The following is a 15,620-nucleotide window of genomic DNA, read 5'->3' as shown; positions in this document are numbered from 1 at the left end:
CTGATACCTTTGGTTATCACAAATACATTGTAGGATTAGATGTGCTGTATTTGGAACACTAATTAAATGTGATTTCAAATCTCTGAATAACCTTTTATAATGCTCTGGTTTTAGGATGCAGAACTCAGCAAGGATGGTGCAAAATTTGAAATGCAAAAAGGTACACTTCTTGATATTCTGGGAAAACTTTTACTAAATGAAATAAAGTGGAAAGTAGGTCTGTCAAGAGACAATGTTCTTTGCATCATTGAAAACACCATCGATAACATAAAAAATCTGGGGATGGCCTGCCCTGTGCTTGGAGCCTGATTTTGCTCCCAGTGAAGTCAATGGCAACACTCCCATGCAGCAGGTTTGGTTCCTTATGATGTTTCAGAAGGTCTAGAGTCAGTATCTTAATACCTATGGCAATCCTTGAGCTTTACGGTGTCATTTTGGAACAAGATTTGAGGCGTCCTTTGCTCAGCATCTGGGTCTTTCAGTGCTATTATATCATGATAGCATGAGGCAGAAGAACATCTCTAGGAATGTGAGAAGGATAAGATGTCAGAAGAATAGAAAGTGCTTGCCAGGAAAGCTACCAAAAAGTGCTAAATTGCTAAATCTGCTAAACCAGTAACAAAGCACTGTTCTGCCAGTGCCCCAATGCTGCTAATCCTTTAGTTTACATAGGCAGAAAATATTTTACCAACTATTTACTATGTATTGTATGCCCATCATCTCTGTGAGGCCAGTGTTTGTACCAGACAAATGAATGAGTTCCTGCTGCTAATCAGAGCCAGCGAGTTAAAGCCCTTTTGAAGTCAGTGGGGCTCTATACCCGCAACCAAAGGGAGGATTGAAACACAACGTATTCAGAAGGCATGTCAAGGTGGCATGCATGTAAATACTTATTGGTGGTGTGCATTTTATAGTCTTGCCTGATGCATTCCCGTTGGTGCATCTGTCATATCTTGACTGGGCTCCTGTAAGGGAATGTCTTCACTGCAGAGTTAGCCCAGGTGATTAGCACCTGAGTCTGAGCATACAAGTTAGGCTAGCTCATACAAGTTAGGCTAGCTGCCTGTATTACTGCATCCTCACTGATGCTACACTCACCCATGTGTGTCACTAGGACTTCTGGAGGCACATCCCATAATGCTTGGCACTGCAGTAAATTGAGCCACTCTATAATTCTTTCCCAGTAAATTGTGGGAGGATTTGTCTGTCCTTCTAGGCACATGGGGAATTAGGGCAAGGCAATGGTGGACTATCAGCATTCAGTGATTTAGCCTGTGTCCTCTCTGGAAAGTGGACACATTACCAGCCCAAGTGAAAGTGGAACCCAGGCTCTATCACCTCCAGCCAGCCCAGCTAATCCAGGATGAAAGCACCATCAAACCTGGGTGAAAGGGTTTTTGTGTGCGTCAGAGCCTGGGCTAACTCTGCAGTGAAGACATTCCCTGCTCACCCCAAGCAGAGAGTGTTAGGGTAAGGCTTATTGAAGTGGTTAGTCGCTGCAGTTCACAGAATCCCACCGTCTGGGTGAGGTTGGTTTCTGTGAGTGCATAACACCTTTACACTGTGTGCCCCACCAGCAACCTATTGGTAATTCAGCATGCCAGCCAGCCCTCCAGGGTCTGGGAGTTGGTTATTTAAAGCTCTATCTGTCACCTCATTTGAACCTGAGATGTCTTTGCTGTCAGTGCCTGGAACACACCCTTTCAAGGTCAGCAGTAGGGCACTCTGAGCTGAAAGTCCCCACTTTGCTGTGCCCATCAGAGCTCGAATTCGCATTCATACACATGGGAATTTGTACACGTTTTGTTCGATCAGACTTTTGACTGAATATTACTGTAGGCCCTGGTCCTACTGGTCTCAGCATGGGCACGGGGGGCTGCTTCCATAGAGCTCATTGCAAGATTGGGGCCATTATCTCTATTAGACAGGGAAGTTTTCTATGAGGGGTGAGGCTTTTTAAAATCAGTCCTGATGATTCTGGCTCTTGTGTACTTTAATATTATTACACAGCACGGAGGTGCGTCTAGGGCAGTCGCTGTACTGCCTAAGATAATGAATAAGGATAAACACATGAATAAATCACTGGCCTTGTTTGATTGCAGATGACAGGCAGCAACCAATTTCAGCTCACCTAACAGGGTTCAAGAACAGCACCAAGAAAATATCAGGTAAGGAACTCAGCTTTGCCAGACCCTATTCACAAATTGGAGGGGTGGAGAAGGAGGGGAAAGTGGGATTTATAAGTGGTGAAATAATCATAATAATTATTATAATAATTGGGAGGGCATATCTAGTGGAGTCCCCCAGGAGTCAATCCTGGGTCTGGTACTATTCAATATTTTCATTAATGACTTGAATAATGGAGTGGAGGGCATGCATATAAAATTTTCAATGACAGAGTTGCAAGCACTTTGGAGGACAGGATTAGAATTCAAAATAATCTTGACAAATTAGAGAATTGGTCTGAAATCAACAAGATGAAATTCAATAAAGACAAGTGCAAGTACTTCTCTTAGGAAGGACAAATTAAATGCACAACTACAAAATGGGGAATAACTGGCCGGGCAGTTGTAGTAGCCAAATCCTGAACAGGATCTGGGAGTTACTGTGGGTCACAACTTGAATATGAGTCAACAATGTGATGCAGTTGTGAAAAAGGCTAATATTCTGGGTTTATTAACAGGAGTGTTGTGTGTAAGACGTGGCAGGTAATTGTCCCATTCTATTCAGTTGAAATACTGTGTCCAATTTTTGGGTGCCATGCTTTTGGAAAGATGTGGATAAACTGCAGAGAGTCCAGAGAAGAGAAACAAAAATGATAAAAGGTTTAGGTAGCTTAACCTAGGAGGAAAGGTTAAAAAGACGGGGCATGTTTAGCCTTGAGAAAAGAAGACTGAGGGGGACCTGAGAACAGTCTTCCAATATGTTAAGGGCTGTTCTAAAGAGGACTGTGATCGATCGTTCTGCCGTGTCCACTGACAGTAGGATAATAAGTAATGGACTTAATCTGCAGCAAGGGAGAATTCGGTCAGATACTAGGAAAAACTTTCTAATTATAAAGCTAGTTGAATTCCGGAATAGGCTTCCAAGGAATGTTGTGGAATCCCCGTCAGGTTGGACAAACACCTGTCAGAGATGGTCTAGGTTTACTTAGTGTGCCTCAGCACAGGGGACTGGACTAGAAGACTTCTTGAGGTCCCTTCCAGCCCTCCATTTCTATCATTCTATGATAATATCTAGCGTTTCTGTAGTGCTTTTTCTATAGAGCTCAAAGCACTTCATAAAGGAGGGGAGTAGCATATCCGCATTTTACAGATGGAGAAACTGAGGCACAGAGAGGTGATGTGACTTGCTCAAAGTCACTCAGCAGGCCAGTGGCAGAGCCAGGAATAGTGCTCAGATCTCTTAAGTCCCAGTCCTCTGCTCTAACCACTGGGCACACATTTTCCTATATGGGGTTTCACACTTCAGGGAATCAAACTCAGTGGTAACTATGTAGAGTATTATTCTTGAGTCTGATGATATTTCATGTAGGCTAACTCCTGCTTGCCTTACTCGTGTCCATCTGCCCACTAGACTCCACTGTGACAATGCACTTGAATAAGGTGGGCTCTGTTTGGTCTTATGTGAAGTGTAATTGAAAGGCTACAGTGAGTTAGAAGACAATAATTCCAGCATAGGAGTTTGGTGACAACATAAACTAAACCTCGCAATGAACATGTTTCCTTTTGCTTCATTATTGGTTGTTTTCTGTTTTTTTAATATCAGGTTTCCTAGAAATAAATAATAGATGGTCTTTAAGAAAAGGAAATAATGTCATTGTTTTCAAATGGACCACCCTCCTGCTGAAACCTGGCTAAAATACATTTGATTTTGTAGGCATGTCATGCACTTTGAAGGACTGGGGAATTGGGTGCCTTTAGCAGAGAGAGTGTTTGTGTGGTCTATGTGTGTGTAGTGTATGTGTGTGCTTTTCAGAACGTTATTTCTGGTGGTCATTTTTACAAGAAAAACTGCTAAATGAAGAAATCCCATCATACCAGGGATTGTCAGGCTCAGCTGTGAGTGGAGAAGGTTAGGGCTGGTTTAAGTGAAGAGTAATGTTCATCATATGCAGAATCTGAAATAGCCCATGCTAAACTGTAAGAACAGAATAAGGCCTAGTCCTGCAAACCCTTAGTCATGAGTGTTGTCTTTATGCATGCAAAGCGTCTCACTCTTCTCAAGGCTGTCTCCACATTTCCCCTAAAATTTCCCACCTTTGATATCAACAGGGAGAACACTCATTAGATAAGGCGCTGATGGTCACTGGCTTTAAAGGGTATCTCTACATTGCAATTAAAAACTCATGACTGGCCTGTGCTAGCGGACTCAGGCTCATGGGGCTCAGGCTATGCGGCTGTTTAATTGCACTGTAGGCGTTTGGGCTCAGGCTGGAGCCAGGCTCTAGGACCCTGCAAAGTGGGAGGGTCCCAGAATTCGGGCTGTAGCCTGAGCCCAAATCTCTCTATTGCAATTAAACAGCCCCTTAGCCAGAGCCCCAGGAGCGTGAGAGAGCTGGCACAGGCCAGCCATGGGTGTGTAATTGCAGCGTAGACATACCCTTAGTCACTATAATGAACGTATAGACACCACAGAGCCATGTTCTGTACCATCTCAATTACATTTATCTAGAACAGTTTCCTGAAACTGTGCTGAATTGGTTGTGGGCTTGTCTACACTTGCAGTTATACCATTTTCATCACTGGCTCGGCTGCACTAATTGTCAGCACTAGGTAAATTTTCTAGAGTAGTCCTGGCCCAGGAGACAGGCTGCAAGAGCAAAGGTGTATGAGTAAGAGTCTGCAAGATCAGACCTATAATCTGGTAAGAATCTCTAAACCTAAGCACATTTCAATTGACTCCGGAGTAATTACCAGTAACAGCAATAGCTCTTTCCATCTCTGACGCTACAACTCACACAGACTTTATTCCACTTTATAGCTCAACGCATAACCTTGGGGAAACCTTTGTACCAAATAAAAATCACAAAAAAATTCCCTGTAATCCTATTGATATTATAATGCAAACTAACAAACACTCAGAAATGAACTAGTTTGGCTGGAACTCAGTGCCTAGACTCAGCCATTGGGGAAAAGAAAACAAGACAGTAACATGCACATGTATAGACCTCATGCTGGATTATTCCTTCACTAAGAGAACTTCCTATTAAAGGTCAAGATACCCATCCTGCTCCCATTGCAGCGAATGGTATTTCAGTTTCTCCAGGGTTGGGTTCTTTGTGAGGTAATTAGAAACACTGATACTGGATATTATTTTCATATTAATATCCGAGGCTGGAGTTCATTCTCTTCTCTTTACTGGACTACAGTAGGTCACTCAACACATAGCTTGCTCTGAAACAGACAGAACCTTCAATGGGATTATCTGTGTGCCCTAAATCCAGATTAGCCTGTGGGTGTTTAAATTCTGCTCTGTGTTTAGCGCCACTCTCAGAACTCCATCAGGTCTAGCAAACTTCCAAAAACCTTAGTTATTTATTTTGTACTTCCTTACCTGATTCTCACTCTTTTTTTCCTATTAGGAAAAAAAAATCAAGACTTTTTTTTTTAATGTAAGGTTGAAAATGAATATTTGCTCAATAAACTTCAATAGGACTTGATTTTGCATTAGAGAAGTCAATGGGAACTTGGTAATTGACTTCAGTGGGCACAGGATCAGGCCCATAGAGAAAAAAAGCCCTCTAAAGGTATGTCTACACAGCAACTAGACTGTGGCCTGTGCCAGCCGACTTGGGCTCGTGGGGCTTGGGCTGTTTCATTGCTGCATAGACTTCCAGGCTTGGGCTGGAGCCTGAGCCCTAGGATCCTCCTACCTCACAGGGTCCCAGAGCCCGGGCTCCAGCCCAAGCCCAGAAATCTTCACAGCAATGAAACAGCCCTGCAGCCCAAGTCCTGCAAGCCTCTTGGCTGGCACGGGCCAGCCACAAGTGTCTAGCTGCTGGGCAGATGTATCCAAAGAGTTCAAGCTGGAGCTCGGGCTTGGCAGCCCAGGGAGAAGGGTGGGCTTCAGAGCTTAAGTCACAACATCTACACAGCTGTTTTGAGCGCTGTAGCGCGAGATCAAGTCTGTAGCCTGGGGCCCTGAGACTAGCTGCTGCAGGCGGTGTAGGTGGACTCTAATTGCCTGGCATATTTCATGTTCTACATTAGAGACGGTTTTAGTTATTTCAGTTTCGCTATTTGACAGTGCTCAAGGTGGATGTACACGTCAGCCAAGAAAAGGCCCCTCCTGTGCTCTTTGACCCATATCTCTTTGACTCTAATGGGCATTTTACCTGAGTAAGGACGTACTCCTCAAATGTCCTTGACACCTCCACTCACCCCCACCAACTGTGGCAGCCGGTGCACAAACAAGAGCCCATCCTGGCATGCAGCAGACAGTGCTGCCGATGCTGTTGGGGGAGATTTGTGTTTTGCCACGAGAAAGTTTATGGTATGTAAGTTGCTAGGCTCGGAGGCGCCTGTTATGACTGTAGAATGAAACCTGTAGCAAGATTATTTTTATACGTTCTCACCTGATTCCCACCCTCTTCAGTAGCTGGAAGAGGGCGATGGAAGGAGGAACGTAAAGACAGTGTACAGGTCAGAAACGAATGTCAGCACCTGGGTGTTGAACACACCTGATAATACAAAAACCATCATTCCTTTCAGAGGGACTCTTCATGGCTTTGAGTCAGCTCCTCTCAAAGGCAATACCCAAGCATCTGAAGGCTGCATTGACTTCAATGGAGCTATGACCATTTACACCAGTTGAGAATCTGGCTCTTTGTGTCTATTATTTGTAGCAAAATGTATTATAACCATGACTACTTCTCTGCTGCATAAAGAAGGCCAAATGCTAAGCCACACACCAGGTCAATCAGAGGGGACAGCGTGGGTTAAGAACCAAAAAACCCAACTTCCTTCCTGTGTATAAATATGACAGCAGTGCAAATCTGTGGCCACTCTAGTGCTGGGATCCCATCAGAGTACAGAGGGGAGGGATAGAATATCCACCTTGAGCTCCCAATCCAGCTCTAATAATTCCCATCACCGTTGGTCAACTTGTACATGATGTCAACCGATACAACTACTTGCCATGAAGAACAAAGAGCCCCTTTCTCCCAGAGCAGGGAAGGGAGCCCAGCAAGAGGGAGGCTGTGCTGTGCTGTGGGCAGTGCTCACAGCCCCAGAGGAGGAGCATCTGGGCAGGAGCAGGATGGAGACTGGGAAGCTGTGCTGGGGAGCAGTTATCTTGCTACATGGTATAGATACACTTTGAGAGAGACAGTTTTTACCACAATGAGCTTACAGTCTAAAGAGACAAGAGAGACTCGGGGTTGGACTGATTCCATGCACATGAAGAAAAGACATACTAGTGGCACCTTAGAGACTAACCAATTTATTTGAGCATAAGCTTTCGTGAGCTTCTAAGGTGCCACAAGTCCTCCTTTTCTTTTTGCGAATACAGACTAACACAGCTGCTACTCTGAAACCTGTCATTCACATGAAACGTTCTAATGGTATTTTTTTCTCCTAATGTGATTTCTGACTCATTCAACTCAAAAGCGATGTTTTTCCCTTCACAGTTTTACAGTGGCAGAAAACGGGGTATGCCCCTATGAGCAACCTGATATCCTACAAAGGAGGGAAATTGAAGGTGGAAAAAGAAGGGCTCTACTACATCTACTCCCAGGTCAGCTTCTGCACCAAGCAAACTCCTGGGGCGCCATTTACGGTGTTTATTTATTTGAACCTACCATCGGAATTTGATCGGCTCTTATTAAAGGGACAGGATACACACAGCTCATCCAGTGTTTACTGTGCCCTCCAATCCACTCACCTGGGAGGAGTGTTTGAACTCCGGAAAGGTGACGTGGTGTTTGTTAATGTGACAGATTCGACTCAAGTGAACTATGATCATGGAAACACATACTTTGGTATGTTTAAACTCTATTGAGACGTGACCTGCCATGAAGAAGAGAGCTGCAGGAGGCCCAATCCCAACTTTGTTGAACAAAGTGACTTCTGGTTTCCAATATTTATGTTCCTCTGCATCTTTAGTTTTCTTGTATCTAGTTCTGTATATTGTGTTATTTATTAACAGGGGTGGAATGAGCCCTTAGAACAGAAACAGAACAAAGTTTGGAGCTGTTACTGTGTGCACTTTGTTCTCACCTTTTCTCATTGCAGAATGTCTGTACACATCTGTATCATATGTATTTAAGCCTTCCATGCCCTGTGTGCTATCACTTGTCTGACAGGGTGGATATGCTTATTTAGTAGAACATAATATGAGTGTTTCTTTCCAAACAACATTATGTATCTCTCAGGGGACTCCAGTCAGATAGATTATATGTACCTCTTTTTCAATCTGCTTATAAAGTAACAGTGGAAAAACTTTAAGGGTTTAGAAGCATCTTCTCTAGGAAAAAAGCAATCAGCAAATTGCCATCCTTAAGCAGTAACTGCCAATGATACATATTTACCATTTAAATTCTATATTTCACCTGAAGTCTCCCTTCTTTTCATCTCTGTATATGTACAATATACAATCAGCAGAACCTTGTACCTTTTATAATCATGTGATATTTGCTGAGGCTTGTTCACACTAGGTGAAATTCACTCCAGAGAAGAAGGGCCTGCACAAGGTCCATGAGCCACTTATGTCCTCAGAACAGGGCTTCAGTGAGCCGTAAATAGTCCTCTGCCCCAGGGTGAATTTCATGCACAGGCCTAGACTGTCCTGTATAGATTTGTGAATGAAGGGGACACTGCTCATGGAACAACCCACACCCACGTGGAAGGGAGCCTCAGCCACCCTCCCCGTACCACTACCCCTTCTCTCCAGGCCCCCCGGACAACCCTCCTCCATGGGCCCTTATTGCACACTATGGGAAGGAATGGGAAGGCAGAAGGCTGGACCAGGCAGGATCCCCTGTCCAGTCCTATGATATACCTCCAAGTTGTCTTATCTATTGTGTAGAGCCTCCCCTGGGCATCTTGGGGCTACCACAGCCAGGGTAGCTCCTGGTAGAGCGGCTCCACTGTGGTCACTGGGGCCATAGCTGGTGCAGAGGAACTGGAGCTCTATGGATAGGCCCCAGAGCCTTTTCCATGTGGGATCAATGGGTAGTATGGGGATGTCCTTGCTGAGATTTTTCTCCCCAGACATTCCTCCCATGGACTGTTTGAGAGGGTGATCTGGGCCATAATAAATTAAGACAGTTACATAGCACCTTGCACCCAAAGATCCCAAATACCAAGAGACTTTTCAGGGTCCTGATCCTGGAACTCTTACTCACTCAAGTGGTGCTCACTCATGGGAGTAGCTCTGTTGAAGTAAATAAGATTGCTTGTGTAAGGGTTGCAGGATTGGGACATAGGATTTTTGCCTGACTAAAGATTGCAAGATTGGCCCATATAGCATACCATGGTCACTTGCCCCATCTTCAGTATGCAGCCACCTCTGGGATGGAAAGCAGTAATCTTTACACACAGAACATACCAACACCAGTGACTGTGGATTTAAGGTCTGATGCTGCACCCACGGATGTCAATGGGAGGCATGCTCAGAAACTGCCAGTCTAATTTTATTATAATTTAATATGTAGTGTTGGTGGCATAACTTTATTAGAAAATGGAGTCAGTGAAATGTTTTTGTTTGATGCATTGTGTAAAAATTATTTATTTAATTAAAGCTGTATTATATTCATGGACAAAGGGAGGGAACAACTCGAAGCTGCACTGGAAAATAGAAAGTGTGCAAGGAATAAACATGACTGTTGTTATGTTTGTGCAGTAATGTTGGATCCGCAGTATTGAATGTTGAGTTCTGAAGTGCTAAACCGGAAGTGCTGTGTTGCTTATACATCACAGCGCTGAGCTGATCTGCAGTCTTGCTACAACAGTTGGTGTAGAATTCTGCATACTGTAGTGTTACAAATAACATACCCTTGATAAATTAACAAATAAAATTTCATTTTATACAGTTTTTAATGTGATTGCATTTTTAAAAAATATAATGCCAGAGTTTGCCACTCTGATTTGGGGTCTAGCGTGGAGTTCTATACTGTTGCCCATCACTGTATCATCTGAGCACGGATACTATATATGCTTTCCTAACTGAAGTCATGACACTCAACATTATATATACTCTTGCAGTTTGAAAGGGATTTTGACTTTTTCTCTGTTGCCATACACAATATTCCAGTGCTTGTTTCATCCATGTATTTCCTGTGTATCTGTATGAGTTTACTCCCACCTCTTTTTTTTTTTTTGCGTAACTTCCTCCTCCTGCAAAAGTTATTCTTCATCAGATGGAAGTGGAAAAGTGAAATTATCTCAGCCAATCAGAATGCAGTTACATACAATTCTCTTCACACTGACTGATTTAGGGAATCTTATTTGCATACTGACTCTGTGCAATAACTACGTAGTATACAAATATATGTACCCTAGTTGGTTGCCAGCCATTATCAGCCAGTTAAAGAACAAGGATCGGTAGAACCATTGGATAGTTATTTCTCACAGATTGTTCTGTAAATGCAACTCTTTGCATTTCCATTCCTGCAATGCAGCAGTGGTGAATCCTGTGATGGGGGGAAGAGGTGGCTGCAGCATGTAATACATACAGGTGTCTCATTTTCAACAACCAATATGAAAATAAGAAACAATATGGGATATTTAGCATAATAGAAACTTACGGAGTTTTTAACATCATTTCACATTGACATAGAAATCAAACCCCGCGAATGGAGTCAGAAGGAATGGACAGCAGATATCTCAGGGCAGAAGATCAGCTACAGCTGGGAAACAGTGAACTTATCAAGGCTTCTGTCCCTGAAGCAGGGGCTTTCACCAGGTCTCTGCAGCAGTCAATGCTGTGACCATGAGATACTGCCATCTCACCTTTGAGAGGTGAAAGCACTGTGATCAAGGAACTCCCTGGCCTGGCCCCAAGACATCTAAAAGAGCCTAAAGACCTGGGATGAAGACAATGGTCGACACTTGCACTGCTCAGACACGATGGAACTCTCTGCAATAAGGGTAAGGCTCTTCTGTGTGGGACACAGAGCTTTCCTGGGGGCTGGTCAGAGACTATGGAACAAACTCCCCCAATGTTCTGCGTTCAAGCATAAAAACAGAGAGAGCATCATTCAGGCTTTAATCCTTCCTCCACATACAATGCACTCTCTCCTCAAGCACTTACTGAAAGTAGAGTTCTCTACATTCCTAGCCGTTACCCTATACATAATCATACTCATCATACCGCAACGGCCCCATTAAGCAGCTAGCTATTGTAACACACAGGAACGAAGGACCATTACAAATCTCACTACCTTTTGCTCCAAATTTAAGATGCATTTCTTTGACAGAGTAATGTGTATTAAAAACCAACCAACCAAACAAAAAACCCTACCAAAACAAAACATTCCACTGCACACACAATTCGCCCCTGGGGAGAGGATGAGAGAACATATAACACGTGACAGATGTTAGTCACTGTGCTTATGCACTACTGAAGGTGCTCAGATACCATGGAGATAAGTGTGGTGGTAGAAGAGGCTATATACAGTAGAATACAATAGACACAAGAATTGCACCAGTAGAATTCATCCTTTTTCGGTGGTGGCACACATGCATCCAAACTCATGTGTGTCTACCACCAAAATATCCTTCAGGTTTTTCAGTGTAGTTATTCCCCTATTCAGAGTTGCGCAAATCCCTAATGGCGGAGCTATATCAGCACAGTAGCAACGTGGACACACAGGCATCAGTACTGTATTGCCAGCCTCCACAGATAAAAAAATCATGAGTTTTTCTTTTGAAAAGACGATTATACTGTGCTTTTTTGGTCTGTCTTTTGATTTTTGATCTCCCCTGGCCCATCCCCAGTGTGCGTGTGTGGTTGACAATCAGTGTTGTCCACTCTCCCAAATTTATTGGGTAAGGTGATTCTGGTCCCTACTGCAGAAGCTCTTACCCCCACATCTTCCTGTCCCCTGCCTAGCAAATAATTCTGCCACCTGGTTCCCACCCCAACAGTTCAGCCTCCACCCCTCAAACCTTCAGTTCAGCCCTCCAGTCTTCCTACCCGTATCCATTCAGCCACCCTCAGTTCCCAGCACCTCAGTTCAGCCCCCTCTATTCATACCCACTCAGTTCAGCTCCCCGTGCCCCTCCAGTCAGCGCCCTCTGCCCCCCCCTCAGTTCAGCACCCCCTCAATTCAGCCACCTTAGCCCCCCACAGTTCAGCCACCCTTAGTGCCCAGCACCTCCATTCAGCCCCCTTAACCCCATCTGTTCAGCTCCCTGCTCAATTCAGAACCCCGGCGTCCCTCAGGTCAGCTCCCTCAAACCCCCAGTTCAGTCTCCCACTCAGTCCAGCCCCCTGCATCCCTCAGTTCATCCCCCTGCATTGCTCAGGTCAGCCCCCCACAACTCCCCTCACTTCAGCCCCCCCAATGCCCCTCAGTTCAGACTCCTCAGCCCTGTCTGTTCAGACCCCCGCCCTCAGTTCGGCCCCCTTAATCTGCTTCAGTTCGGCCACCTTAGCCATCCCGCAGTTCAGCCCCCCCCCCCCCCCTTAGTTCTGTCCCCATCCCCAAGTTCAGCCCCCCAGCCTCACCTCTGCTCCTCCTGGGTTCTTCACACCCCTCTCCCAGGCCTAGGGGCTGCAGTGGGGTCCCCTCCCCCTTCCAGGCTAGAAGGGGGGGAGGGGGGCTCCATGGGCTGTCACCCCCCCCGTGCCCCTTCCCAGGCGATGCTGGGGGGGGTGGGGTGGGGGCAGAGGAACCATCCTGTCCCCACTGCCCAGAGGATGGGGTGGGGGCCACCCTAAGTGGCTGGGCTCTTTGCACCCCCGCCCCCTCCTGAGAGAGGCTGAGGTTGCTGAGGAGAGAGAGAGAGCGCAGCAGCGAGCTCAGCCTGCAGCAGCTCTGATTGGTTATTCTGCCCCAAGAGGCGGGCAAGCAGGCTGGGCATCCAATCAGAGGGCTCAAATTCCCCAAAAGGCCAGAGCGCCTCCCTTCATGGCCAGAATGGCTCATGCCCAGGCCAAGGCCCTGTGGCTGAGAAGGTGGCGGGGGTCGGGCAGGTGCACGCTGACCCCCATGCCGGCAGCCCTCCCGCTGCATCCCACACTGCGCCACTCCCGTCAGCCGTGAAGCTCCCCCCAGGGAGAGTGGGATGAGGGTGGGTTTGGGAAGGAGGTGGAGGACTCTGGGATGCCTACCCACAACGCACCATGGCTGTAGTGACAGAGCTGTAGTATGAGGAGTGGAACTGGAGAGGGAGGGTCTGGCTTCAGGAGCGATTTGCTGCAAAGTGACACCAAATCGCTCCTTATTTGGGGCTTTTTCGTAATAGGTGACGTCCACACAGAGGTGTAGTTTGAGAACGGTTCTAGCAGTGGTTTCAGTGATTGACTGGCATCAAGGTATATGCACTTCATTTGAATTTTAGAATCCTCCTATCCCCACTCCCATTCATTTAAGAAAACACGCCCAAGTTTGTGAACTTTCTGGCCTGTCCACTTGACACAGCCTATGTTCCATTTTTTTGTCCCAAACCGGGATATGCTTCAACGGTTCAACACAGGCATATACCACATTGAGGCAACAGAGACCATGGAGGATGGAGAGAGCAAGGATGACCTTTTTAAATAACGTAAGTACACACAAATGTATTATTTTAATATTTTTAATGTGTAACAATGTTGTATGCAGCAAAACTAGAACTACTAAAAATATGGAATTTGTATCCCTCCTCCCACATCCCCACTCCCCTTCCTCTGAAATGGGGTGGACTCGTTTTGAAAGGCAGTGCCACTTTTTTTTCTTCATGAGACTTGGCAACGTGATCTGGGCCAGGCTGCTGGCTAGCACAGGCCCCTTAGCATCTATGTGTATGCTCAGCAAAGATCTGTCCTATAAGTTGGTCTGCCTGCCACGTCCCTTACTGCTAATGGCAACGACCTGTGTGCAGGATCTCCATATTGTAAACAGGCCTTGAATAAGAAGCAGAGTTCTGACTTCTTCATAAGGCTGATGTAAACTATAATTTTACATTCAGAAGATTAAGCCAGATAATTGCATCAGGAGTAGTGAAGTGTACTACTGTGATGTCTCCTTAATATTTGTGAATTGGGCATGGAACGGTTTTATGTTCCATGGTCTGTTCTGGGTGGCCAGGGAATGGTGAGCACACATGGAAGACAATCATGCAGCCAAACCTGTGGACAGCATGCAAGGACCCATGGGAAAGAAGGGAAATAATAGCACTGGTTGGAAAATGTATTTTTCACTGATTTTTTCATTTTTATTTTATTTTGTTGAAAAACTTGGTCTTTGGTTGCTGAAAACCAAAAATTTCTTTTGTTTTTTTAACCACCTAAAACACAGATAAAAATAGATGTTTTCTTGTGAAAATGTCTGTTTAATCAGAAAGCTGTTTTGGTTGCAAAAAGGTTTTGACGAACATTTTTCCAACCAGCTCCACTGACCAGTCAAATGCCCCTGAAGTTAATGCAGCCTCAGACAGCAGCGACTTCAGGAAGATGGGCTACATGGATTGCAAGAGATTCTTTGCTCCTCAGACTCTCTTCAATTTTGTCTATGTCTGAAACACCCATATGAACATGGCTCCAGGGCCACTTTGCTCAGACCATGGCAGCTTTGTGCATTTGGGGTGGGGGACTCCAACTGGGTCTCTGCTCTCTTGGCACTGGATCTTTCTACCCCTTTCCCTACACTCTGCCTCTAGGATTCTTCGTGGTGCCAGTCTCCTGCCTTGGACTATAGACTCTTCTTCAGTGCCTTGCTCTTTCAACTGGTTCTTTGTATCCTACGGAACTGTGGCAGCGTGTATGCACATGATGCAATATCCATTCTCAGGAAAACACTGCAGTTATACTAGGTATCCATCCGCTCCCGCAAGTAGCACGTGGTCTGCTCGGTTCCAGCCTCTCCCTCCCTCTACCCCAAGGTCCACCTCTCGCGCTGGTATTTCTGCAAAGTTATGGTTGCAGTGGTTTTGAGGGCACAGTTTCTTGATATTCACATGGTTTCCTGCCTGGGTGTGGTGCTTACTCTTCCTTTTTCCTCTGAAGGGACAATCTGCTTAATTCCTGTCAAATTCCTACTAGGAAGCTCTGCAACCAGACACAGGGGGCCTGAGTTTCCATTGTCATACATTTTGTGCAATCATTGACAGCAGTGCAAAGTAGGTGTAAAACTCTACCAAAGCAGAATCAAGGAAATGTAGGACTGGAAGGGACCTTGAGAGGTTATCTAGTCTAGTCCCCTGCACTCATGGCAGGACTGAGTATTATCTAGACCATTCCTAATGGGTGTTTGTCTAATCTGCTCATTAAAATCTCCACTGACAGAGATTCCACAACCTCCCTAGGCAATTTATTACAGTGCTTAACCACTCTGACAGGAAGTTTTTCCTAAATATCTCATCTAAATCTTCCTTGCTTCCCTAAGCCCAGTATGTCCTGTCCTCGATGGTTAAGTTGATTAATTTATCACCCTCCTCTTTATAACAACCTTTTCATACTTGAAGACTATGTCT

At 45.3% G+C, this 15,620-nt stretch overlaps 2 protein-coding genes across 4 annotated transcripts in view; one reads left to right on the top strand and one right to left on the bottom strand.

Annotated features, from left to right (window-relative positions):
- Window positions 1-10,537, top strand: part of CD40LG (CD40 ligand) — a 57,409-nt gene extending 46,872 nt beyond the window's left edge. For both annotated transcript variants that reach the window (XM_073358454.2, XM_073358456.2), the window contains exons 5-7: window positions 115-160; window positions 2,103-2,168; window positions 7,631-10,537. In XM_073358454.2, the coding sequence (XP_073214555.1) occupies window positions 115-160; window positions 2,103-2,168; window positions 7,631-8,001 (483 nt within the window). In that variant the 3' untranslated portion in view covers window positions 8,002-10,537. The remainder of the gene's footprint in view (window positions 1-114; window positions 161-2,102; window positions 2,169-7,630) is intronic.
- ARHGEF6 (Rac/Cdc42 guanine nucleotide exchange factor 6) overlaps window positions 1-15,620 on the bottom strand; it is an 83,770-nt gene that overhangs the window by 821 nt on the left and 67,329 nt on the right. The gene's annotated exons all lie outside the window — the stretch shown is intronic.

This window comes from Lepidochelys kempii, chromosome 9, assembly GCF_965140285.1.
Source record: "Lepidochelys kempii isolate rLepKem1 chromosome 9, rLepKem1.hap1, whole genome shotgun sequence".
Classification (NCBI taxonomy): domain Eukaryota; kingdom Metazoa; phylum Chordata; order Testudines; family Cheloniidae; genus Lepidochelys; species Lepidochelys kempii.
This window is presented reverse-complemented; position numbering and strand designations above follow the sequence as displayed.